The sequence below is a fragment of the Onychostruthus taczanowskii genome, unplaced genomic scaffold (genome assembly GCF_017590055.1).
Source record: "Onychostruthus taczanowskii isolate IOZ18803 unplaced genomic scaffold, ASM1759005v1 scaffold8, whole genome shotgun sequence".
NCBI lineage: Eukaryota > Metazoa > Chordata > Aves > Passeriformes > Passeridae > Onychostruthus > Onychostruthus taczanowskii.
In genome coordinates, this window is record NW_024505892.1 from 17,213,054 (window position 1) to 17,236,893 (window position 23,840).

General features: G+C 40.5%; 1 protein-coding gene across 1 annotated transcript; it reads left to right on the forward strand.

Annotated features, from left to right (window-relative positions):
* Positions 1 to 1,133: 1,133 nt before the first annotated feature.
* Positions 1,134 to 23,190, forward strand: IFNGR1 (interferon gamma receptor 1). Its single transcript, XM_041423682.1, has 7 exons — positions 1,134 to 1,295; positions 8,007 to 8,121; positions 8,516 to 8,688; positions 10,086 to 10,234; positions 10,929 to 11,100; positions 12,134 to 12,249; positions 18,436 to 23,190. The coding sequence occupies exons 1-7, from the start codon at positions 1,208 to 1,210 to the stop codon at positions 18,925 to 18,927; spliced, it is 1,305 nt and encodes a 434-aa protein (XP_041279616.1). The 5' UTR covers positions 1,134 to 1,207; the 3' UTR covers positions 18,928 to 23,190.
* The last annotated feature ends 650 nt before the right edge of the window (positions 23,191 to 23,840 follow it).

Below are 23,840 nucleotides of genomic sequence, written 5' to 3' on the forward strand. Positions count from 1 at the left end.
CCCCACACTGATCCTACACCCCACAGCACCACTTCATCACTTCTGGGAACACTTCATTTCTGAGGCCATAACAGTGAGGTGCTTTTTTCAGCATCCCTTGCTAGCTTGTGGCCTCCTCTCTCCTTGCTACTAATTCCTTCCCACACAGTAAATTGTGCTGTCTCGAATTTTTCCAGTGTGGATATTAGATGGCAAGCAAATCAATTTTTCCACACCTTTCCCTAGGGAGTGAACTAATGCTTGGGACAGGAAATAAAGATGAGGGAGCAGCTGAACTGTTTCAAAGAGAAGCATGGGAAAGGGGAAGCATAATGGCTCTGGCAAGCAGCTCCGTTTCCTCCTTCCTGTCTCCTTGAAAGCCTGAGAATACATGTAGATATCAAGGATCCATCAAGGTGCCTCCATTTTAGGTCTGAAAAAAGCACTACTTGCAAAGTCACTGACAAGAGCTTATATAGCTACTACACCCTCATCACAGCTGCAGACACATGGAGCAGAAGAGGGTTCTTCTGTGTCCTTCTACTCATCTGGCCTAGGGCGGCCTTGACTCTGAAAGGTTAAGCTGCAGAATTACCTGGCATTGGGACACTGCATGTGAGACACAGAAACACTAAGGTGGCAAAAACTGCAGTCTCCATCCTGCTCGGCAAACATCAATTTTTTGAAATGCATATACATTTAGGTTATTTCCAAGAAAGAATAAAGCCTCCCAGCGTAACTTAGGATTCCTCTACATGTAAGAATTCAGCGTGCTGTTTCTGGAACACTCCACTGGGTGACACCTCGTGTTTTTTAAGAAATGGGGAGCGAGCACAAGTCGCAACATGACGAGCTGGACGGTGCTTTCCAAGCGGCTAGGGCTGGCAGGTATGGCCCAATGTTCTTAAAACAGAACATTGATAAAGCCAGCGCAGGCATCGCGGAGCACAACATCCTCCGCACGGCCGGAGCCGGGCCGCCATCCCACGCTTTCGCGGCACCCGCGGCTTCCCGGCTTCCCCTCCTCCCCTTCCCCCGGCGCCCCCCGGGCGCTGCCCGGCTGTGACCTCGGGGCCGCCGCCCGCCCCCGCACTATCATTGCCGGGCATCCCGCCCCTTTCCTGCCCGGCGCAGGCGCCGCAGCGGAGCGGGGCGGGAGCAGGCGTGGGAGCGCCGCGGGGCTCGCTCTGTGCGCGGGGCGGCCTCTGCTCGGTCCCCGCCGGGCGCCATGCGGGTGCCGCTGTCCCTCCTGGCTGTCGCGGCGCTGCTGGCGCCCCGCCGGAGCGCGGCTTCCCAGGGGGAGCAGCCGCCCGCAGGTAACGGGCGGGGCGAGACGGGGGGCATGGGGCGGCCCGGGCAGGCCGGCCGGCTCGTGGGCAGCACGGGTCACGTGAGGGGCGCCGGCACCGGCACCGGCCGCGCCGCGCCGCGTCCCGGAACCCTCCGTGAGCGAGCGCCGCCGCTGGGGCCGCCGGACGCAGGGAACCGTCGGGGCAGTGCGAGCGGCCGGGCGGCGGCGGGAGGAGCCCCGCTCCCCGGGGCTGTGCCGTGCTGCCCCGGCCCCGGCCGAGCTCTCTGGGGTGCGCGGTTCAGCCGGGCCCCGGAGGCCGTCTGGTGGCGCGCCGGCGGCGGGCTGCTGACATCAGCCTTGTTTCGGGTGTTCGTGCATTCTGGCATGCAAAGCATCGCACAGACCTGCTGTGCTGTGCTTTGTGACTTCATATGTCCAAACTGGGAAATTCGGATCGAAAATGGGGAGCACGGGGCTGGGGAGTGTAAAGAAGGTATCGGGATCACGGCCTGGGACGCGCGCGTTTTGGCCAAGCACTCCTGGGGAGGAGTGGCTTGCCGAAGGAGAACAGAGTTGTGTCTCTGTTTGCATGGCGAGTAAATTACGAAAGAATTAGTCAGGCTTACTAGTTTTATTTTGAACTGGAAAAGTTCATTAAAAGCAGAGATTGCTGTCTAATAGTCAAAAGGGAACATGCATTTAATTTCTATTAAGACTGCTGAGAGCTGGCTGTGTGCCCAGGTGAAGTGACTGAACTTGGTTGCCCCTGATAATGGGCCACACCATGCTTTGGAAGTCTGCTTAGCTTTGTCTGATTTGGGCTAGTGGTGCTAAAAACAGTAATCTGCCTGAATTATTGTCCCTTAATAATTTGCATTTTGAATATCCAGTTTGTTTGACTTGTCTGATTATAACTGGCACACTTTGCAGGGAAATTTTTTTCCTCATTGGATCAGTAAAATAGCTTGGTATGTTAAATATTTTCTTGTTTGCTCTGACTTAGTCTCTTTTAAGGGCATGCTTTAATTGCTAGTAAAATATGCCATTTCTACATTGTAATAAGCGTTTTCAGGGTAAAAAACACAGTACCAGTAAGTTACTTGTGAAATAAACCTGCTCTAATCCAGCCTAGTCCAGCACAACAGTTATCTCTGTAAGCACAGAGAGTAGTGCTGTGGTGTAGATCATGTAACAGGCTGCCTAGAAGCAGAAAGCTCACTTTTTTGCATGCGAGTGCAACAAACCCTTAGCTCAAAGAAGCAAAATGTATTTTTGAGTTAGGTTTTGAAAACTCCAGCAGTATTTTCTTGGTGACTTGCACTCAGCTTGGTCACAGCCACTATAAGTAAACCCTTTTTTTTGTAGTGAACAAAAGCATCATGAAGGGAATTAATTCTAATTGAAAATTCTTTGTATTAGTTGAATGAAAATGCTGGTTTTGTATGTAATGACTAATAACACGTCCTTACTTTGTTATAATATTGATGCAAGTAGATGTGCTGAATTACAAGAATTAAGGTAGAAAGGGAAGTCTGAACCATGTTTATGATGCTGTCACATATAGAATAGCATAATGGGTCAGGTTGGAAGTGACCACAGTGGGTCATCTGGTCCAACCTTTTCCCGCTCAATCACAGTCATCCTAGAGCACATGGCACAGGATAGCATCCAGATGGTTCTTCCATCTTCTTTCCAGTGAGGGGGACTCCACAGCCTTCCAGGGCAATCTATTCCAGTGCTTGGTCACTCACATAGTAAAGAAGTTCCTCCTCATGCTGTTGATATGGTGGAGCTTTCTGTGTGTTAGTTTCTGCCCGTTGTCTCTTGTTCTGTTGCTTGGCACCAGTGAGAAGCTGGCTTCTTGTCACTCCTCCTTCAGATACTTGTAGATATTGATGAAGTCCCCTCTTGGTCATCTCCTCATGAGACTGAACAGGCCCAGCACCCTCAGCCTTTCCTCGTAATGGGGATGTCCCAATTCCTTGATCAGTCTTGTAGCTCTCTGCTGGACCTGCTCCATGAACGCCATGTCTCTCTTGTACTGAGGAGCCCAGAATTTCCATGGCAACAGTTGTATGGTTATTTTTTTTCCTTTAAATCTTATAGGGATTTCAATGTGCCAGTAATATAATACATATATCAGGGCTTGGTGTGTAATGAGGAAATGTTCAGTCGTCTTGTGTTGTAGGACACCCTTTTCATTAGAAAAGGAATGAAGCCAGACAACCCAGCAGCCGCTGGAACACCTCCTGCATTTCCTGCAGCTGGGTGCCTAATGTGCCTGCATTGATAGGCCTCTGACTCCACAGTGGAGCTGGGCACTTGTTGATGGGAACTCTCAGTCTGTATTTTAGTATCGTGGAAGACAAGGTCTGTGGTGAAGGTGAAGAAGATTTAGAGGCTGCCGTAGCAGTTCAGGCGCCTACTGCACATTGTAAGCTGCATTTCCAAGGATGCGTATAGATCATTTAGGCAGCTGGCTTCCTGTTGTGTGTGATAATAATGGTGGCCTTGAGTTGTTGTTTATGATTCATATTACTGACATTCATAGCAATTTACTGTCAAGCTGCAAACAAAAACAAATTAGGTGGTAGAAAGTGCTGTATTTAGATATCACCTATTACAACACTTCTCAGCTATAACAAAAGGGATGAACACTCATAAAATAGATAAAAAAATATTTAGCTTGTATTATTGCATCTGTTTTATTAGGTGTCCATCTTGTGCAACTTGCTGTGGTTTTTCTCAAGATGGTGATCTCAGTCTATCTATCTTCTTAGTACAGCTTACAACCTTGTGGAGATTATCATAATGATTTTGAGGACTCTGTAGAACACTGTCAAGCCTCTGATCCCTTAGAAAATGAAATTCTCTTGTAAATAGAAGCTGTAAAAATGCTCTGTCTACTGTGTATAATGTTTATTCGTGATACTTGAATTTAAGCTTGTTTTCAGTAAATTTTTTAAGGAAGTACCATCAAGGTATGGGAGTGGCATTACAAGAGAAATGCATGTCCTGGGTTTCTTTTGGAGGGATAAGTGAAAGCTCGCCAAGGCGAGCACATGCAAGCATTTTCACATACACCTCGTGGCTGCTGCTTCTTAAAAGAAAGCCAGTCAGCTAGCAGATAAAAAATTTCTTCATTACCTTGCTCTTGGGTGCTTGCCAGTCTCCCAGGCTCCCAACCAAGCACAACCAACAGGCAACTTCCCTCCAGCAGTCTGATAGGAGCAGGACCTGTTTGGTGCCTGGCCTGCCAGAAGTGAGGGGGCCACACTAACCCAGGTGTGCTGCCTTGAAGGGGAGCATGGCAGGAGGCAGAACCACTGCTCTGACAGACATTGCCCGTTCCTCCCCAAGGCACGGGCTTGGTGCTCCTGCAGCCTGTGCTGAGTGACCTCTTCCTGCTCAGTTTTGATCCTGTGGTGCTGGGCAGTGCTCCTAACTCTCCTCCAGCTCCCAGATGGCTGGACTCTGCTTTTAGTGCAGGCCAATTTTGTTTGGTTTAGAGCAGATTGAAGTGAGGATATAAATAATTAGAAGGGCCATTTTTTCAAGGTTTAACCAAACCCCACGCAGCTGCTTGTTCTGTTGCCAGCAGGATTGGGGAGAGAATCAGAAGGATAAAGCTGGAGAACTCATGGATTTATTTAAAGACAGTTTAATAGGGAAAGCAAAAGCTGTGCACATAAGCAAAGCAAGGAATTAATCCTCTGCTTCCCGTGGGCAGGCAGGTGTTCAGCCATCTCCAGGAGAGCAGGGCCCATCATGGGTAAGGGTTTCTTGGGAAGACAAACATCATCACTCCAAATGTCCTGTGCTTCCTCCTCCTTCCCCCCACTATGTACTGGGTGTGATATGGCAATACCCTGGCCACTTGCCAGCCCACATGTATCACCATGGCTGTTGCAAGAATGTTCCCAGACGAAGAGGTGATAAGCAGTTCTGCAAGCAGTCAGTGAAAGCAGCGAGCACTGGACTTCAATATGCAGTCAGGAAAGCGAGCCTCAGCAAGCCACAGGAGCTAAACAGCACTAGCAGTTGTAAATTCAGTCTAGTACATCCCAGTCAAGTCTGTTATCTCAAACCCTTTGAATCCCAAGTTGGGTGCAAAAAAAAAAAAAATTAAGGAAATGCAGCCTTCAGAGATAGGCTAAATTCTTTTTGTGTACTATTTTCATCCTTAGCATTAACTTGCTGCCTTCTGAATCCATCTTTCAGAGTATTGGTTGCCTTATTGCCATGTTTTTTTCTGTTTGGGTTTTTTTTTCAATGCATATGGCTGCGGAGTACCGCAGAAGCATTCAAAGGTAGTACAAATTTGTCTGATCTTTTTTCTGTTTTCTTCATCTTCAAGGGTGGCAAAAGCTACAGAGAGTGACTTTTTTGCATTTGTGAAGTCATCAGAACTGCTACCCTTTCTGGATGTAGTTTAAGTGGATATGTGAGCTCAGGTCCCCCTTTGGGCCATGTACGTAAGACTGGGATTCAGTGATCCTTGTGGGGTCCCTTCCAACTGAGAATATTCTGTGAATCTGTGAGCTGAAACAACTGTAGGTAGAGGACAGGGCTGGCGCAAGGAAGGCACATTTCTCCCAGTCAGGGGCCCAGAAGGGACTGACTGGTTATTGTTGCAGCTGCCTATCTTTAAATTATGAGTGAACCTAAACTCTACAGCAAAGTTCAAACTGTTGTCCCTCTTGGCCTGTTGAAGTGGCTTCTAAGTGTCTTCCTATGATGTGTCACTTGGCGAGTATAAGGATTTGTTTGTTTTTAATGGAAGCCTGAAAAAGGAACAAACTTTCAAAATACATTTTTACTTGTTATTTTTTCACAGTTTGTCTTTTCAAGCTTTCAGTTTGTGCTTTCAGTCTGTATTTCAGTGCCTAAATGATGTTTGAAAGTCATATATGACTTGAATGAACTTCTGTGGCTTTTAGGGCCGCTGTTGTCTCAGCTAGCTGTACCACAAACTCTGCGTTGTGGATTCATCACGCCCTGTTCTATTACGTGCATTATTGCACTTCAGGTGAATTCTGCTTGCTTAAGCAGTGGTGACAGATTCCTATGTGTATACAATAATGCCAGAATGAGGGAAGGAATTTCAGTTTTGCACAAGATGCAACTATCAGCCTTTGAAGGCTGTCTCATATTTACATCTCGGAAATGTCCAATGCATTGAATTAATTTTTGCTTTAGGCTCAGCATTTCTGGCAACTAGTCAGCAGGGACCTAGCTCCCCAAGCCTTGGGCAGATGTTGGAGGGGTCCTACTATAACATTTGCTACCTCCTTCAGTGCTCTGAGGTCAACCCCTTATGTTAAGCAGGTTTTTCTTTATGTAATAGTACACAAAAGTTAAAAATTTGTAAGGCTAGCTTCACTGACTTAAAAGTGCATATTTGAAGTAACGTTTATGTGCTTTCGCCTGTGTGCTTGACACCTCTTCTGTCAAATTGTCACCTTTTCTTTCTTGTGGTTGTGAATTTGATTATGATGTTCCTTTTCTTTCCAATAGCTGAAATACCGCTGTTATTAAAACAAACCACAGTACTGCTTGCAGAATGACCTATATTACATCAAACCTTTGTGGTTGTCAATAATCTCTCAGTCTCAGCGTATCACTTTCAGTAATGTGTTGTCTTTGTGGTCTTGTTCTCAGAATGTGAAAATTGTTTACTTTCCCTAAATACAGAGTGAAGTTGTAGTACTTGCTTTGTGAACAAGAGCAGATCTAATACGAGTTCCCTTAGCGTTTTGTGAAAGCCACATTGAGCATACTAGGGGTGCCAAACCAGACATCGAGAAGCTGAGTTGCAATAGTTTAATTCAGTTGAGTGACCTTAATTTCTTTTCTCTTCCTGTCATGTGGCAGCCTTCAGCATTTACAGGATCCTGTAATATTCCTTCCCCTGCAGCTGCTCCCTTGATACCCTTTTGAGGTTGCTGCTTGAAACAGATACTTGCTGCACGTGGAAGACTGTCAGTGTTGCTTCTTATTTTTGGATTGCTTTACTGCATTACCTCTGATGTTGTTTGTTAAGTATACTTCAAATGTGTTCCTTCAAATGGAACTACATTATAGCTTCAGTGTTCAAATTCCTTACAAATGTTTGTAGTCTGGTCATCTGTTTTGTTTTGTCATTTATTTTGGTCATCACAGCTTACTGAAGATACTGCTGGAGTGGTAGAAGCATCACTGTTAGGAATTCATAGGGAATCCAGGCTTACCCTAGGAGGCCTGTTGTATTTTGGCCTTGATACTCCAGCTCTGGTACCATCTCCTAGCCCATTCACTCCAATTCAATTTCTGAACAGCAAGAGAAATCTACAGGAACAGGGCTAATCTCCTTTAATTTGAGTAAAGTCTTAGAACCTGTCTTGCTGTTATATCTGTAAAAGGCCAAACAGGGGTATAATCATCACTGCTTATGGACCTCATACAGGCTTTCTGAGGGACTCGCTTTCAGTGGGCGAGTCCCTCAGAAAGTCCATCAGATGGGTTATCTGATGTTGCAAAGAGGACAAAAGCTGTCTCTGCAGGAGAGGTGAGTAATAAATCAGCTTACAGGGCTCATAAGTGTTTGTACTGGTGACAGACTAGCTCATTTGGGGGAAGTATTTATGATTTTTATGTCTAGCCTGTTGACTTTTCCAAATAATTTAGAAGTACATTTGGCTGTTCTTGTGTTTGCAAAGATATGTTTATCAAAGTGCAATTGTTCTCTTCATTCTAGTGCCTTCACCAACAGGGATTGTAGTAACATCTGAAAATTTCAAAACAGTTTTGCATTGGCAGTACCCATCTATGTCTGAAACTCCTCGTTTTATTGTGGAAATCAAGCCTTACAAGTAAGTTCTTACTATTTTATTATTTCCTATACCTGATACTCTCTAGAAGCACATAAAAGTAGTCAGTCCATGGCAAATTCTCTTGTTTCTATGCAGTGAAGTCACGTAGGATGAAGGTTGCTCAAGTGTAAATTAAGGCAAAATTTGCCAAGTAATAGAATGGTTGATCCAGGGATCTCTGGAGGTCATCTCTCCATGCCCCTTGCTTGAGCAGGTCATCCATGATTATGTCCAGTTAGCTTTTGAATATCCCTAGGGGAGACTCCACAACCTCCCTGATCAACCTGTGCCCTCCCAGGTCCTGGCCACCCTCACAGTTTTTTGTTACAGGCAGTGTATTGTACAGAATTGTGCAGTTGAAATTGTGTTAATTATTACTTGATCTGTTTTACAGTTTAGGTCACTATAAGAATGTCTCAACCTGTGTGAACACTTCAGCTCATTTTTGTGATCTCTCAGTGGAAATATGTGACCCTTATTCATCTCACTGGCTTCAAGTTAAAGCTGTTGTTGGGTCACAACAGTCTGAATATGTTGAGGCAAATGAATTTATTTTGCAAAGGCATGGTAAGTTGAATCTCAACTAAACCTAGCAATTTTTTTCAAAAATTTGGAGAGTTAGTAATTATTCATTTTGCTCTGTTACTGCATTGCATTTGGGGAATACCTTAAAGCCAGGAGTCCAGGATGAAATTAAGCATGATGATTGCTTAGCAGGGACTTCATGATACTTGCTGGCTCTTACTCTCTGGTGTCTGCGTATTTGTTTCAAAATGTCTAAAAGCAAGAAGGTGGTGCTGATGGTGCACTCTGAATCTTTCCCATGTTCCAGACACCAGTTTATGGTAGGAAACTGTCACCGGGGAACATGGACCTTTAGGCATCACTGAAGTAGCAATGTATTGCTTGACACTAGAATGCCATGAACTGATAGCTTCAGGTGTCTAGGTAATACTAAGAGCTGTAATTGGATAACTGAGTTACTAGTTCTTCACATAAATGCTTCAGGCTGCTTTGGAAAAAATCAGACTTCAACATCAATACTGTAAAAGTAAATTTTGTGTCTACAGTTCAGTGTGGCAGGCCCTGGCATTGCATGGGCAGTGCAAAGGAAATGCAACAGAGTCAGGAAAGACCAAGAGTCTTCTTACCAGGCTTGCTCTATTCCCAACATACAGCTTGCAGGGAGAAGCTGGCCCGTGAGATTCTATCAAATTCTATCTATTTCTGTATTTCTGGAGCCAAAGGAGTGGAGTCCCTCTTTGCTTTCTGCTATGATTCTGTTCCCACTCAACAGTCCTTTTACTTGAAATAGTGGCTGGTTTCTATAGTTTGACAAAAGGACACAAGTCATGGTAGTAATGCTCAGTGTGACAGTTTCCAGAAGATTGGTAGCCATGTATGGAGAAAAGAGACAAAATCCTTTTCTCATTGAACAAGAAACTTGTGTTCAGTCAGACCATTAGACATGAAAAATTCACACAGGCCATTGCCATGGGAAATCCAAAGTTTCCAAATGGCACTCATGGGTGAGATTTGTTTAGCTTTTCATATAGCCTTTGTTTCAGTGCAGTATTGTTTTTAACTGAGCTGATTTATGGTGGGATCTAGTCAGCAGGATCTTGTGTTTGGTTCTCATTCATGTATATGTTTAATTGCTGTTAGTATTTTCTGTTGTCAGCTGAATTTTTATGGCCTTATGTGTGTAGGAAAGTGAAATTGCTTAACAGTGAAATTCATCATGGACAATCTGTTTCCATTTTAGGAGCTGATTAGTTAATGTATCCAAATGCCTCCATTACTTCTAAGCAACAGAGAGGTTTTACCACAGCTATGCAATATTCACAGCATGGAAACAGACGTAATTCTTCTCAAATCTCTGATAAATTTTGGAAAGCTAACAATAGATACAATATTTTATGTTAAAAACTTTGGCCTAATAGCAATGGTGCAATGTGTTGCAGGAAAAATAGGACCGCCAAAACTGAATGTCTCAAGACATGGTGATAAAATTATGGTTGATATTCACCATCCTGTATTCCCTCTTTCTTGTATTGAAGACATTTATTCACATCTTGCCTACTTAGTGACTGTTCGGAATAGTAAAAATGAGGTAGGTTCCAAAAATAAAATTTAAAATTAAAAACACTTGTTTATCTTAAATGCCTATACAAGGGATTTATGCCTATGACACATAGAGCTAACAGATACCAAGAAAACAGTTGAGCACCTAAAATGTTGAGTGCATTACAATGAGATATGTGAATGAAAGGTCTGTATTGTAGTTGTCCAAATGAGTGCTTACAACAAAAATTAGATTATTGCATTAACTGTACACAAGATAAGTGTTACTGGATCACATGCTGCTGTTTCTGCATAGATGCTAAAACATTAGCAACTTAACTTGGGCCCTTCTCATTTGTCTAAAGAGACATTTCACTTAAGAAAATGGCCTTTCAAGGTATTTATACCAGTTTATTTAGCAATCACGGAGGGTGAAGGCACGTAAAATTACAGCAGGTGTGTTTACTTTCAGTTAGCTTTTCATATGCATCAAGGTGCAAGTTTTATAAATGTGAATCTCTACTATGAACGGCAGAAATTTTAGCTGGAAAATACCATGCTCTGATCAAATATAACATCTTAAGGTAGCCAGTAACCTGATGGTCATGCATCTTTTGGAAAGCATATGAGTGATGTAGGAAACACATCTAATAGTGTTTTAACATTTTTTGAAGTAGTGGAAGATACTGTAACATTGTTATAGTGAGTCAAATGATATAACATGTCTTCCATTTTTTTTTCAGACTGAAGAGCTGTACGAGGACAACTGTACAATGCCTAAGTGTAGCCTCAAAATCCCAGTTCTTACTGAAGGTTCCACTTACTGTGTTTCAGCAATAGGAATTTTTGATTCTCTGATGGTTGGCATTCCATCAGAGGAAAGATGCATTCCTGTTCCTGTCAGGCAGACATTGAGTAAGAGGATTCAAATGCTATATTAAGAACATACTGAATCTGAAGACAGATCTGATCTAGCAAGTATTTGGTGCTTGGGGTGCCTTTGGGAGAATGGAAGAAATAGGAAAAGCTTAGTCAGTCTTTTCCAAATACACTTGGACAGTTCTGACCTTTACAAATAATGTATTCTTTTCAAATGACCCTGAATTTTTTTGGGGGGGTTTTTCCTGTGTTGATATTACAAAACCTGTTTCTATTGCACATGAACACTGGTGTGATTACAAAATCACAAATGGATCATTCACTGAGCTATATGGTTTTCATAGGCATTGTCTGTTCTAGCAACTAGCTTTTTGCTTGGCCTCATCACTGAGGGTAATGTGTATATACTTTTAACTGGAAGCAGCTATAAACTTGTGGTCATTAAATTAAGGTATTGCTGTCTTTTTTGTAATAGAAGAGAACAAAAGGCAAATAGTGACCCAAATTTTTATCTCTGAACCTCTTACAAACATATGGTTGTACTTCACCATGGCCTGTAATTTCAGCAAAGAGATTAAATAGATAGAAGCAGTCTTCTTGAACGCACAGGAGCAGCTGGATGAGGGAGGGCATTAAGGAGAGTCAGACTAGTGGAGTCCTACTGTAATCATTAACAATTCTGTGTTTTGGAAGATATCATATTTTACTTTTATTGTACATAAACTCTGTGTAGTTATGTCAGTTAATATGCTATCACATAGAAGGTGTACAAATCTCATTATCCCCATCTGTCATCTCTAAGGAACAAAAAATTAATTGCAAAATTCCTTTATTTCTATAAAAATGTGATTATGTTTATATAAACTGAAAAGCTTCTGTCATTCCAATTTTTATTTACTCCATAAAAGTGTTATGGATTAAGTTTTCTTGAGTGAAAAAAGGTAGTAGATTGACAAATTCACACATTACAGCTAAGCATTCTGAGCTATTACAATTTCTGAAATTCTTCTAAATGATACAGCAGTGGCTTGTTCCAAAATTCCTAGTAGATTTTGCTTTAACTTCTTAGGTACATATGGTATCATCATCCTGTGTGTTGTTATTGGGATCTTGACGGTAATACCGACAGTATATTGTGGCTGCAAGAAGCTGAGGAGGAACAACATACAGCTGCCTAAGTCTTTGGTAAGTTCTGTAACTACTGTATGTTTATGCCAATTGGGTTTGTTTGGTTGGGGTTTTTTTACTTTTTTCCCATGGTCTCATAGATATTTAGAATTTTTGCCGGTCTAATGTTCTGATAGCCTTTGCTATCAGATGCTTCTCAGTTTTTTAGGGCTAGACTTCAGTCTCTCTTTGGCTGAAGTAGCAGTAGTTTGAGAACTTGGTTCTTAAACACTCAGCGTGTGCATACCTGGGCAGGTTTGTATTCACTCTAGTAGCAGAGACACAAAACCATAGAATCTCTAATGTGAGAAGATACTTTTTGAGGTCATCTACCCAAAGCCTTTTGCTCAAGCACAAGAGCAGGTTAGCCATGAGCACATCCAGATGGTTTTTGAATACCTGCAAGGAAGGAGACTCCACAGCTACTGTGGGCAATCTGTTCCAATGTTAAACCACCCTCACAGTTTTTCTTACATTCAGACAAAATTCCATGTGTTTCAGTTTGTACGCATTTCCCTTTGTCCTGTCACAAGAGCTGTTAGATTCCTTCATTAAATGGTAGTATTGGCAATTCTGCTAGTTGCTACAATATTTGTAATGTGCAGAGTAAGGGGGAGGGGGTTATAGTTCTGCAGGAAGGGGGAAGAAGGACATGCGTAAGTCTGTTCTCACACTGAGCAGTCACAAGGAAGACAAGTCAACAGCTGCTCTATCTTAAAAACTTCCTGTAGCCATCCTTAGGAAACAGAGTGGATGTTGCTTAAAGAGCAGCAGTACTCCTTGGTTTCATATCAGGCCAGAGTGGAGTATCTAAGAACTACTGTTGTAATGTTCTCCTGTTGTGTTAGTCACAAAAAGTGAACTACCACAACTTCAAAGAGCTGCCACCTGAGGAAGTAGTAAACAGAAATCACAGCATGGGTATCTTCTCAAGGAATGGAGGAAGTCTCATTTATATAGAGAGTAGACAACAATCTTCGATTCCATGGTCTTCAGTTTCAAAACCTTTAAAATGACCTCTCCATAGTGAATGCCCAAGATTCCTCTGGAATTTGTGTTCTTTAGAATAGAATATCAGGAGGCGAGATTGCTCTGACTAAATGGAGATATCAAGCCAGAGGCGATCCCCTGGTAGTAAAGCAGTGATCTAGTCCATCAACTTGTGGACAAGATGATTCATCTTGTTCTGAAATTATGTGCACTTCTGGTCAGAAAAAATGCTTTTTAAAATTCCTATTTCTTTCCATGGACTGTGATGGAGCCAGGGGACTAGTTTGGGGGTAGACATTCACACTGTAGGCTTTAAAAAATAGATGAGAGAAATCTCTCTGACATCTCCAGCTAGGCCCCAATACCAAAGCAGATGCTGCAGATTTTTTGTCGTGTTCACGCCAGGGTGTACTTGTCTGAATATGTAACTTTGTGTCCTACGTACATGCAACAGTAATTTCTGTGAACACCATTCATTGTAGCAGAAGATGGCTCATGCAGGATTACAGTGCTGTGCTCAATGGAAACATTTATTTTGGCTTTCCAGTAGCACTGTGATATCTCATCTAAAGGATTAGGAAGCAAATATCACACAAATAGAATGTGTGCTCCTTAACACCTGTGAGCTTCCTGATGCATGCTCCAACTTCACACTTGAGCTTACCTTGTAGAAACTCCTGTGTGAGCCCATGTTCTCATTTTACTGGGCTAGATGTTACTTTGTGGTTCCTAGGTTCCAGTACCACAGTATGGTTCACATACTACATCACATTTTATTGCTAAGGAGCTGAATGAAGCCTATAACTATTTATAAATATTGTTAGCTAGGTGGTCAGGCACTGAGACAAGCTTCCCTGCAAAGTGGTCGCTGCCCAAATCCTATTCAAGAAGCATTTGGCCAATGCTCTGAGATGTGTGGTTTAACACCTAGGTTGCCCTGGGTGGAGTCAGGAATTAGACACTGATTCTTGTCAGTCCCTTCCAAATCAGGGTATTCTGTATTTCTGCCTATTCCAATGAAGTTCTAATGACAAATATAAGTTTTAGAGCTCATAGTTTCAGTATAGGTAATGTGAATACTGTGAGAATGTAAAATGAGCAATTAATTACTTAAGCATAATTATTTTATGGTTAATCATTAAAAGTACAAACAATTTAATTAATATGAACGATAAGTTTAATTATATTACATTATCTCTATAGACTTAATGGCACTTGTTCCCTGTCACTGACCTTTGAATATCTACTAGGCATTTCTTTCTGTACAGGTTATCATCATTGTGCCTTACCTGAGCTTGAAAATAAAACTGCTAGGGAGTTTTTCTATCTGTTAAAAGGCTGGGCAAGATTTCCTACCTTAGGACTGCTGTTTTTCTGTGATCTCCTTCCTGGCACCTTTAAGTAGATATGAAAACATCGATGATTTGAGTGACTTCCAGCAACCTGGAGTTTTCCAACAGAAGGGAAAATGAGAAAGAGTAAACAGCAAGCAGCTACCTTTGCAAGTCTTTCATAGTCAGAGAAAAGAAAAAAAATTCTTTGACAATTAGAGCTCCAGAGCTTTTATACTGTCTTTTCTATGCTGTTTGTGACTCCCAAGAATTACATATGAGTCATGTCTTGGTCCTACTTCCACAGTGCAGCTGTCATTTGATATAGGCAATGAATGATTGTCTTCATTAGAAAGCATGTTTGTTTAAATGTTTAAACATCATTATAAACAGTAGGATCCTGCCAGGAATATGCATATGTGAAATGGGACAGATTCCTTTACAAAACATCATGTTAGTCTTCTGCCTGGATCAAAGCAATGTGGTCTTTCAGCAGTTCAGCTGTAGTTACAACTCCCTTTCATTTATCTTACAAAAAGTGTCACAGGAGGCTGTCTCTTTCCACTCATTGTCTTCAGGCATTGCAGTTTGTCCTGCACTAGATCCTGTACTAGATTTTTGTTCTAAGATACGTGATAAGGGCTTAACCACTGTTAAAGGAACCTGACCATAATTTTCTGATGTGCTGTGGGCGTCTCTCTCTCTGCTTTAACTTCTTTGTCTTTTTCTTCAATGTCTTTTATCTTTGAATTGTGGCAAATATTTTTGGGAGTAGAAAACATTTACTCTCAAGAGAAAAGTGAAAGTTGAGTCTTACTTAAACGTACTTTTCTGTTTTCTGCTAGTGGTTTTTCTGGTTCTGACAGGAATGACAACGCTTTGCTCTTTGGTTATACAACATATATTTTTGATGTGGGGAAACTAATTGTTCCTGCAAATATTGACTGACACTTGCCACAAAAATGATCATCTTACAAGAGAGAAGCTGCTTCATTGCTTTTGTGAGAACTTTTTTTTTTCCTGTGAGCATCTTTAGATGGCAGTAACATAATCTTCTCTTTATAAATCTACATAGCATTAATGCTGTATGGAAGCATGCAAAGCCCACAAAGATTTTTGCCATCATTCTAATAAGATTTGAAATTGAGTTCTCAATTTCTCCTTCATGAAATGTGCACCTGAAAATTACTTGGAATTCACAGGTGGACACATCATTAGAAAAGGAAGTTAAGAAAGAATTGGTAATTACCTTAGCTGTTACAGATTCCTTGGAACATGTTATTTGTGTCTTTGAGCCTGATTTTCAGCAGTGTGTTTCACTAGTCTGTTGAGACAGTGTAAGCTCAGGTGCTGTTATTGAAGCCAGGAAGTTATGTGAGTACCTGCACATGCCAGGAAATACTACTGATACCCATTACTGGCTGTCAGTTTGCTAGGTAATGTGAATAAAAGAAAAATATTAACTTATCTATAGTAAATACTTTTCTTCAAATAGCAACCATATCATAATTACCCTTGTAACTTAAGATCTTTTGAATGTTACTGTAATAAGCATTCAGTTACTGTAATAAACTGATTCTTATCTTTGAAGCTGGAAACACCTGCATGAGTTGTTAAATTGTCTTGTTGTCATGACTCAGTGACTTTTAAAAAACCTTTGATACCGTGAACCACACGGGAGTTTTTTCTTCTGATCGCTTCCTTCTTTCATGAATGGGAATAGGAGTGTCTTTGCACCATCTTGCCTTGGTCAGAAACTTGTCAAGAGAAAAATAGGTTTCCTTTTTTGAGAAGTTTTGGATGTAGCTGTACAGAGAATATTTTATCCCCAAAGTCTACAAGTGTTGCCAGTGCTCACTGTGAAATGCTGGACCTGTGTAGAATGCAAGGTGATCCCTTAACACATTTTGGGATTGTGATTTTTTAGAGCTGTGTGAAATCCTAAAGGACAGAAACAATAATTCACTGGGTTTTGTTTTTAACTTCAGTTTAGCATGTACTAGTATGGGGAGAGATGGAAAGCTGGAAATGCAGCTTTTGACTGTGGTTTCTGTAATACTTTGTTGTAATTCACGTTATTCAAGTATTCCACCTTATAAAGAGAATTACCTTCTGTCACTTGCTGTGTGGTTATTGGAGTCAGATGTTTGTTAACCCCCACTCCAAAAAACTATATATGCTGGTCCGTTTAAGATCAGTGTTGTATAGCATAAGTACGCAATATTTTGGATATATATCCAATATACCTGTATAAAGATATTCTCAAAAAGTATATTAATCCTTTAAGGTGTTCTTGACATTTTCAGTGTCTACCCATTATTGATTGTTACCTGTTACTTGCAACTAACTTTTAAGCATCTGCTTCTTATGAATGAGTGGTTTCCATGAATTCTCATGGAAATGACTCTGGATATTCTTTATGTAGTATTCTGTTTCCGTAACGGAAAATGAAGATCCAGAGGCACTGATGGTTGAGTGGCAGCTGGTTGTAGTGTGTCAGGAGCCACCTGAATGCACTTTTCAGTGGCAACCCTTGATTCCCCAGGGGATTGTCTCACCTTAGAGATGTTCACACAGCTGTTTGTAAAACTAACTTAGGTGACCAGTAACTGCTGTTCAGGGGGTGTTTGCTTGACTTGCAGTGTTGTTTGGCTGGTTGGTTTTCCTAAATTGTAATGCTTTTATTGGTCCAGCCTTAGCCACAGAGTACCATCAATAGGTGTCAGGGCTACTGAGGGGTAAGATAATCAGACTGAAGTGAGAGATGAAAGCAGTTTCTAATGAAGTCAGCACACTCTGAAGGTATGAGTGTAAAGCTACAGTCTCACAACCTTTTAATCAGAGAACACTCTTGAAAAGCAGAGTCAGATTGGATCATCTGGTTTTGATGGCTCTCTCAGTTCTTACACTAGTACAGACTGGGAGGTTCTTTGTGTCTATTTGTAATTTTTCTTAATGTTATTTTACTTCATCTTTCCTTCTCCTGTATGCATCTCTTTCTTCCAAATTTTCCTCCATCTCAACTTTCGGGCAGATTATTTTTTTTACAAAGTATCTGAAAAAACAGTGATTATGTATTTTATTAAGAAATTAATGGATCTGTAGTACTTGATATTGTGTGATACACATACGTAGTGAATTACGAAATCTGTGAAAGTACACAATTAACTCTTTCTCCCAAGGAATTTTATTGTCTTTAGGGAACACCATCAAATCACTGAAAGTTAACCTTCCTTTGTTTTTCATTTGTATGTACTCTTGAAAATACATTTAAAAAAAAGTCTAAAGAATCTAAGCAGCCTGAAGGCATATTGTAATTGTTGAAAACAAGCTGGGGCCTGGCCATTGAAAGAATTCATATGATCCCCCTATGGAGGGATTTCAAAGTGAAACATGAAAGTTTGTTGCAGCATTGAGGGACTGCTTAGTGGCTCTGTGAAATAAGTCGAGAGACTTCAGCATAGAAGCAGTTACTGGGTGTGTTGTTCGCTTCCCTCCTGGTTGGGACAGGTGCCAGAAATGATCACAGGCACTGTAAGTTACACTCATTAGCTATAGAGTATGAAAAGTTTCCCCAGCTGAAGAGTATTACATCGTCGTCTTTTGCTGTTTTCCTGTTGGAAACTTCACAGTGTAGTGGGTGACATGAAATGGAATTGATCCTTGCAAATGTGCTTGCCCAAAGTAAACATTCTTGAGATCTTGCATACAAGTGTTACTGGAACAGTTGTACTCATGGACATAGGCCAGTGACTGTGCCAGATTTTAATTTTGCAGTTTTGTTTTGGAATTGGTTATAATGATGTTAAATTTGTTATTATCAACTTACATATTTTTCCAACTTTTAAACTCAAAGTTTGTTGGGTTTTTTTCCCCCATTTAGGTCAGTGTGATGAGAAACCTGAACACAGGCACCTTAGCAGGACCAAGATCAGAGGGGAAGTACATACCTGTAACATCAGGCCACTCGGAGTTGCCAGTGAATGGAGAAGTAAACTTGCTGGAGATAGAGCCAAAAGAACAAACTGTTAGTCCTGTGAATTCCTGTGATGGAGAACCTTCTGTCCCTTCTGCAGAGGCACCAGCCAAAGTAGAAGAGGTACCTGTGCAGGAAAGCACAGAGGAGATCACTTTTGATGCTGATGAACAAAACGGTGAAGGAAAAGAGAGTTACTTCATTTCTAACAGTAGCCAAATGGATATATGCAGTAAGTCTTCAGGATCAGAGATGCCTCCCACAGAAACACCGCAAACAGTCATTCCTAGCAGCTGCTTCAAGTTTTCTGGCTATGACAAGCCTCATGTTCCGTTGGATATGTTGATGATAGATGTTGGTGAAGAACAGCCTGTGAATGCTTACAGGCCAACTGAGTAGCCAGGATAACTGAAGTGCTTAACCACAACTCAGAAGGAAGAGCATTACTGAAGGTTATGGAAAGTCTGGGTTAAATTGTCAACAAGTTGTACTTGTTCTGATCAGTACACAATTGAAAATAGTACCTGAAAATGGCATAAAAAGTGTGGGGAAATTTCATAATAGCCACCTTAAGAATGCTTTCATATATGATATAACTCATTATTTCCTATTTCCAATAGTGCTGTGTTTTTTGACAATACTCAATAGAAAACATGCCATTGACTGTAAAACAGCAGCTGTACCGTTATTCACTTCTGCTTCAAATCTTGTTCAAAATTAGGTGAACGTAATGCTTAAGAAATCCTTCACTTGATTATGATAGACATGTGCAAGAAATTTTTGAGTTTTTACTGTTACTGGAGGTATGCTCTTGCTTATCTTTTTCTTTTGAAGAGTATTTTATATTAAATTAAGTGCTCTTATTTCTTTTAAATAAGATTATGTCTGTAAGCTCTTCCTGTATTTCTTAAGAATTTGATTCCATGTCAAAGGAGTAAGAAGTAATGGCCATAAACTAACAGCATAAGAAGTTCACCTCAACATGAGGAAGAACTTCTTTGCATTGAGGGTGGGTGGCAGAGCACTGGAAGGGGCTGCCCAAGGAGATCATGGAGTCTCCCTCTCTGAAGACTTTCAAAACCCACCTGAACTCATTCCTGTGTCAGCTGCTCTAGGTGACCCTTGCCTTGCCAGGAAGTTGGCATGATTTCCAGAGGTTGATTTCCAGAGGTTCCTATCAACCCTAACAATTCTGTGAAATTGTAGTCTTTGCTGTTAACTTCAGTACAGCAGCACCCATTTAGATCACCTAGTGGCATTCTGGCAGAACATATTAGCAAGCTGACTGATCATCACTGAGAAAAAAAGTCCAGTGGGTGCTTGCACAAATTCTTTAGAAAATGTCCTCAAAACTCAAAAACCTGGTTCTTCTGGGATACTTTTATCCTAATTTTTAGAACAATACGTTCTCTAAATAGAAATTAATAGAACTTCTTACAAGCATGTTTTCTAGCAGGATGAAAATCACTGTAATTTCCTGTTTTAATAACATAACTCAGGAACTACGTAAAGTCACCCTCTGAAAATATGTCTCAAGACAATAGGAAAATAGTGTGATTAAGTTGTACTTCGTAAGTTTTATTGTCATCTGACAGCCTTCTGAATTTTGTATCATAGAGTTGTAGTTTTGAAAACTGAGGAATAAGAATTTTGTATTTTTATATGTAATTTTTTTCATATTGAAATCCATGCAATCAATTTATTTCTCTTTAATCAAGATTTGATAGGTATTTTCTATTTGTAGGAAATGTTTATGGCAAATTATTAATGAAGGGAAAAAAACACACTACGAGTACAAGTTGGTCCATTTAAAAATACATTTCTATAGGGTTATCAGAAATGTTAGCGTGTTACAGCAGGTGGTTTTAAAGGAAAACCAGTACAGTCATAGTACTTCTGTCTGTACATTTCTCAGTGGCATGAGTACTCTTAAGGTGAAGTTACTTTATACAGGAGTTTCGGGAGTGCTTCCGTTCTTGTATATATCAGATATTGATATATGCAGTGGTGCAAAAGATTTAAAGACAATAATGGTGCACAATGGTGCAAAAGATTTAAAGACAGTAATTTTTCCCATCACTACTACACAGGAAGGTAACAGACTGGTTACCAGGGTTTTGATAATTTTAGGAAAAGCCAAATCAAGCAGGTGAATTTTGTAGTTATGATGTCATGGAAAGCCCAATTAATAATTGTTAGCTGGCTGTGATTTGTTTCTGCATTCTATTCAAACATAATGAGACCGCCTAGCAACTTTTTCAATGTCTTGTTCTGGGTTGAGTTCCTAGAAGGCAGCTCTTAGTGACTTACTGCTCAGGATGCACCAGTGTGTAGGTCTCCCCATGGTGCAGAAAATAACACTCTTGGTGTTACGAGTAGGATTTTTGAAAATCAGCATTAATTGCACTTGAAACTTCAACTGAACTGACTTTCCAGGTAGTGATGTGGTTTATCACTGAAGCTCCTAGCAGGCTGTCTACAAAGTAGATGAGCAGCTGTGTCTTGTGCAAAGATTGGAATTGATGCAATTTCTTTCTGAGTTTGGAGGTTTGTTGATGAATATGAATTGCAGTAAATACCTCAGGGATTTATAAATGTCAGAGAAGTGTTTAAGGTAAACTTTGCTCTGAAGGGATAAAGAGAACGTTAGAAACTGTAAGATTAGTCTTGTTTTTTGGGAAGAAGTTTCTGACCAGACAATTTGCTGAGTATTTTCTTTGCAACTGCTCAGAGTATTTAACCGTGCACTTGGTAGCTTATTTTCCTTCTGTCAGTTTTGTGGGGGAAAAAAAAAAAAAAAAAAAGGAAAAAAAGTGATGCTGTCCAAGAAAATCAGGAATTTAGGAATTAGCTCTGGCAGTTGTTGGATTTGATATATCTGCCACAAAACCAAGATTCTGTCAGAAGCATGTAATTTCTTTAAAATTAGGTTTAAATTCTTAGCAGTGCATGAGGAAACCCTGGTGCTGTTAGAACTAAGATTTAGCATCTTAGATTTGTGTGAGCTGTATTTCATTGTTCTGGAATATTTTCCTTTGCTGACACAGTGGAAGAGGAGTGCAGATAGACACATTTTAAAACCAAGTTACTATCTCCAGTTCTTTTCTCTTAACCCTGCAATACAACTACATTGTACATTCTTCTGAATCTTTCAATTCACACAGAGTCAAATGTGAGTAAAAGGACCCAGCCAGGAGCTAGGAAATCATTAAGAACAGCGATGTTAAGATCAATAAGAAATGACACAAAAATATATCATAACATATGGGAAAAATTTGTCATGGCAGATAGTCACATATATTGGAACGGTGGTATTATTTTAGAAGCTGAAAATCAAGAACAGCAGTATGAGTGCTTTGTACTATAGCACATATATGTACAACAGACCTACTCTTGAAATAAAACAAGGTTAAGTACTTTTAAATCAAAATTCTGAGCTGTAAACACAGAAGCCACTGAACTAGCACCATCCCTGCAGTCAGTCTTCTGTATGCTGCATACTTACCTAGTGGCACAGGGATAGTTTAGATGTTTAAATTGCTCAGGCCAGTTTAGAGTTTTTGTAGTTGTGAAATAAAGAAGTTTAAGGGTGCAGGATTCTTTTACTAGCTGTGACTAGCTGAAAATGTGAGGCCACAGTGAGACAAAATGTGTTTCTGGGTCAGTAAGCTCTGTTACCACCAGTCCTATTTTTAGCAGTTGCCAGTACTGGTATTGAAAGCCTAAGAGTAGGGCAAGTCGTGGTGGTAATCTCTGGATACAATCCAGCAGTTTGCAGTGTGAGGATTCCTTGGGATGGGAATGGAAAGCCTTTCCAGCTACAGCTAGTTAGCCTTGCTTTTGCAGTTCTGTAATACCAACTATCTGAGCAATGTCGTTGGCAACCTGTCAGGCAGTATTTATCTATAAATTTTCACCTGAGTTTGTTTAATTAATTAATATTCTTGTGATGAAGTAGTTTGCTTGAGCTTCTGAGTATTCATACACAGCACCTTGATCCAGAATGTGGAAGTGCCTAACATTTATACATTGAAAATAATGTAATATTCATGCCTTTTGTAGGCCTATACAGTATAACACACTTAAAAGGTTTTGCCTCTTCTAACTTTTTCAGCTGATTTTTACTCTTGTCCTGGCTGCTTAGTACTCCTCCTTTCCTCTCACTTCAAGGTAATTTGGGTGATAAGTTAAGACTCCAAAACATTATATCTGTGAAAGAGAACTTCACAAAACTTTGGCCTCATACCTGCCAACATTTCTAAGAACTTCTTTAGTTCTTGTTCTTGAGTGGGCATTGTAATTTTTATTATTAGATCTGCAGTTAACAATGAGGTATTGTGGCAGTACTGTGTGCTGGCACAGAAACATCAAATCTGCTTTTGTGTGGTTTTCCACATAAGTCAATAATGTAGTTTAAAAAAAAATTGTCAAGTCTACTGACATGTGTGGAAACAAGACAGTTGTGTGGAACAGATGCACATATTTTTTTTTAAATCCTTCATAGAAGATTGCAGAAAAAGAAACTTGCATGAGAAAACCTGCTTTTCTCAGGGTTAGAAATAACCCGTTGCTCTGAAGTGGTTCCATGTAAACAGTCGAATATTAGTAGGAGATGTTGTACTTTGTTCAAATCAATAGTTTCAGCACATCTTAAACCAAAAACCCAAAAAGCAAAAACACACAACCAAAATGACAAGCCAAATACTAAGCACCTTTTATCTTAGGAAAAGGTGATCTGTGTAGATTCTTTTAGTGTGTGGGTTTTTTTTGTTTGTTTTTTGTTTTTTGTAGTTCAGTCCTTTTAACTATGAAGTTCTTGTTTATTAATACTCTTTCTATATTCTCTAAATGGATGCCATCATTGGGCTGAAATCTGTAATGAAATTTCTGTAAATACTGTACAGTTTAAATGTTTTTATATGTAAATAAAAAAAATATCTAAGAAGAAAAATGTGTGTTCTTGCCTCTTTATGACTGTTAGCTTTTGTTCTGAAGACTAAAAGTGCTTTTGAAGCTCTAATCAGTTCATGTTACTTACATGGTGTATGCTTGAGCTTTATTGAGAATCAAAACACTGTTTGGGGGAGATGTGTGTGGCCCATCTGTGTGTGTGGATGTGTGTAGCAGTTCCTGGATCCTACTGACCATCATCATCCTCAGCACTGCAGCTTCTCTTTTAGCCTTTGACACTGTTGATGCAGCCTGCAGTAACTTAAGTTCAGTCCTATTGCTTCAGCCTGGGGCTGCTTCCTTATGTTCTACTTTAAAGCTATGGACAAGGATTAAATGGTCAAACCATTTGAATGGATTAA

What these genes read in the sequence shown, in the direction of transcription:
- IFNGR1 (XM_041423682.1), top strand. Translation starts at nt 1,208, where the DNA reads ATGCGGGTGCCGCTGTCCCTCCTGGCTGTCGCGGCGCTGCTGGCGCCC. An exon ending in TTCGGAATAGTAAAAATGAG is followed by an intron (nt 10,235 to 10,928) that starts GTAGGTTCCAAA and finishes TTTTTTTTTCAG; the next exon opens with ACTGAAGAGCTGTACGAGGA. An exon ending in TCCTGTCAGGCAGACATTGA is followed by an intron (nt 11,101 to 12,133) that starts GTAAGAGGATTC and finishes TTAACTTCTTAG; the next exon opens with GTACATATGGTATCATCATC.